Here is a 3,161-nt window from a genome sequence, read left to right as displayed (position 1 = left end):
GTCAGGCAAGCTTGTTTGGTTTTTTGGCACCCATTCTTTGAATGTGTGTGTGTGTGTGTGTGTGGAGAGACCTGCACTTGCCACTGGAATGTGGGCGTATATGATTTATGAAGGACAGCCTGCACCAGCACTCCCTTCACACACACACACACACACACACACACACACACACACACCCACACACACCCTCCTTTCTGAATGGGGCTCTATAGAGTGAAGAAATTTGGAGCAGGGCGAGGGGGATAGCGAGAAAGCAACGTGCAGGGGGGAGAGAGAGCGGGCATGGGAGGAGGAGGAGGAAGAGGAGGAGGAGGGACAGAGGGAGGTGTTTGCTGGAGAGTCAGGGAGGCTGTTTATAAGGACTGGAGCAGGCGAATGAGAGGAGAGAAGAGTCATTACAAAACAGAGAAACTATCGTGATTAAAGATTGCAGCAGATTTCTTGGACTATTCATACCACAGGTAAACCGTTGTTCATTCAAATCGTTTTGTAAAACATTTAAGAAAAGCAGGATAAAGTTTATTCCAGGATACATTTAATTGTCCTCACACTGGCAGTGTCTGATCAACATGCAGGTTTAGTTCAATACCTCTATTGTACGAGCCACTGCAACACCCTAGACGTGAACATTTCTTTATCTGCTCTAAATCATCTGTGTTCAGGAGTTCTTGAGCAACTTGCCCCCCACTGGCAGCCAGGGGCTTCGGCCAACATTCCGGCTTACTCTTGTTTTTAGGTCTCCTTTGTCAAAACTGTTTTCTGTAGGTGAATGTGAAGCAAACAGCTACTACTTTGCCCATGACTTTCTAATGAAGAGCAGCTGACACACACATACACACACACACACAAACACACACGCGTGCACACATACGAGCCTATTTCTTGCGCAATTTAGGCTGGTTTAACTTCTGAATTTGTTATAATTTTGGTTTCTGCTCACTCTAATCTGTTTATATAAGGCTGATTTACCAAAGCTTTGTAAAAATGTCACAGCGTTACAAACAATCTCCGAACCCACATCATACGGGAGAACAGCGTGAGCAGCTGCTCAGGGCAGGCTGTTTTTCAGATGTACTTCTAGTTTTGAAGTGATTTGATTCTGTTAGCATTATTTATTTCTTCAATTATGTTTAAGGTTTTGGTTTATCTTCGTCAGCTGTGCATGAGGAAGAAAACCATATTTCTTTCTCTGCTGAAACAGAGAATCAGACCCGTGTTTGAAAACGAAAATGTTGTTACCCTAAGTGGAAATGTCAGGTCTACAGTGAATGGTAACTGTCAGATCTGCTTGAATTCTCATTTCCAGATGCCATGTCGCTCTTGTTCAGGAACCCTCTCACCTTTCCATTGGTCCTCTCCATCGTCATCCTCGTCTTCACCTCTGCGGTGACATCACCATCACCCCGGACAGCTACTCTCCGGCCTGGTGGTCTTCCTTTCCCCCTTCATGAGAAGCTACAGGATGTGGACTACGAGAACCTCTCAGAGGAGCCCGTGAGCTTGCCAGCCCCCACGCCCAACCCCTCGGCCCCGCACTGCGATTACAACTCCTGCCGGGACCAGCAGGAGCCGTGCCTGCTGATGGCGGCCACCCAGGGCTGTGTGTGCCCGGGGTCGACGGGGCCCCTGGAGCGCCCGGAGCCGCCGCACCTGTTCCGGCTGTGGCGTGAAGGTCCAGGCAGTGTGCTGGTGCACTGGTGTGCGCCCGCCTCCAATGTCACCTCCTACCATGTGCGGGTAGAGGGCCAGGAGGGGCAGCGAGAGGTGGGTGTGATGTCGAGGGTGATGGACCTGGGCGAGGTGCAAGAGGGAGCGGAGGTGTGCGTGCAGGCGGTGAACTTCGCCGGGGTCAGTGAGCCCACCAGCTACTCCTGCACCCGCTACGAGCCGCACAGCTCGGAGTCCACCTTGGCGCTGAAGCTCGGGGTCATATGTGGGGTGGCGGTACTGGTGGTGGTGCTGGCGTTGGCCCTGGTGCTGTGGAGGCTCAGAACACACCGGAACAGTCGCGCACGGGTGGAGACCTGGTAGAGGAGAAGGTGAAATACTCTGATAGAATGGCGTAACTCTCACTTTAAACATTAAAATACTCTGAGGACACAGACAAAGTGAAGGAGAATGAATGTTATGGAAGAGACTGAGACCACTACTGGACAAACCAAGTGTTAAGAAGCACTTTAGCTATTTACTTATATTTGTATTATTAGAGGACAATGTTTACGTGCTTTTCTTAATTTTTTATTTTTGGATATCTTTTGGAATATATATATATCCTTTTAAAGATGATCTCAGCTGGCTGTATACTGTCTGCATGTTTCACTATTATGAACTTCTGTTTCAAGGACAGGACGGAAACCGCCTCCGACCTTTCCAGCTGCTACTCAGCTCGTACCACTCATCTGTCCTGCTGCCGCCACGTTCCCCGCGTGGGCGGCACATGGCGCACGGCACACATGGGGCTCAAACCTGAACAGCCACCCTAGGCAGGTGTCCTGCTGAGCATAAGAAACAGGTGAAGGCCTGAAGACAGAGGGACACAGCACTCTGTAATTAAGCCTGCGCTTGTTCCCGCTGTCAGCATTTCCCATGATCTAGGAATGGGATTGAGAAAGTGTCCAAAGCACTACAGCCGCAGCAGGGCATCTGACCATGTTGCAATCAGTGCACAGAGCCCCATTTCAGCCACAGGCATTTTTATATCAGCTTACTAATGATTTGCCTCACTGAAATGCCATGTTAACATTTTAATTTTCTATCATTTCTTGTTCCATATTTAAATGTTCAGTTCAAAATTAATACACTTTATAATGGGAAAATAGACAAATAAAGTCCTCTTTAGGGATTTGTTCAAGACTACAGTTGCTATATGTCCATAAGTCACCATATGTCAACTTGTACAAATGTGTGTGTCTATATATATATATATATATATATATATATATATATATATATATATATATATATATATATATATATATATATATATATATATAAAATCCTTCATATAAATCTTATATCCAATTTGATATCCACCATTCTACAAAGAGAAGCATTGTCTTCAGGACTTTAAGACAGATGTCCATCTTCTCAGGAACGGACAGTAGACATGCCAACAGACTCCGACCGCTTGATGCTCAGATGCTTTAAGCCGAACACGAGTT

The 3,161-nt window shown here is 46.8% G+C and overlaps 1 protein-coding gene across 1 annotated transcript; it reads left to right on the top strand.

Annotated features, from left to right (window-relative positions):
• Window positions 1-348: 348 nt before the first annotated feature.
• Window positions 349-2,853, top strand: LOC118241563 (leucine-rich repeat neuronal protein 4). Its single transcript, XM_035527327.1, has 2 exons — window positions 349-461; window positions 1,307-2,853. Exon 2 carries the CDS (start codon window positions 1,312-1,314, stop codon window positions 2,029-2,031), a length of 720 nt encoding a protein of 239 aa, XP_035383220.1. The 5' UTR covers window positions 349-461; window positions 1,307-1,311; the 3' UTR covers window positions 2,032-2,853.
• Window positions 2,854-3,161: the final 308 nt, after the last annotated feature.

Source organism: Electrophorus electricus, chromosome 6 (genome assembly GCF_013358815.1).
Source record: "Electrophorus electricus isolate fEleEle1 chromosome 6, fEleEle1.pri, whole genome shotgun sequence".
Taxonomy (NCBI): Eukaryota; Metazoa; Chordata; class Actinopteri; order Gymnotiformes; family Gymnotidae; genus Electrophorus; species Electrophorus electricus.
This window is presented reverse-complemented; position numbering and strand designations above follow the sequence as displayed.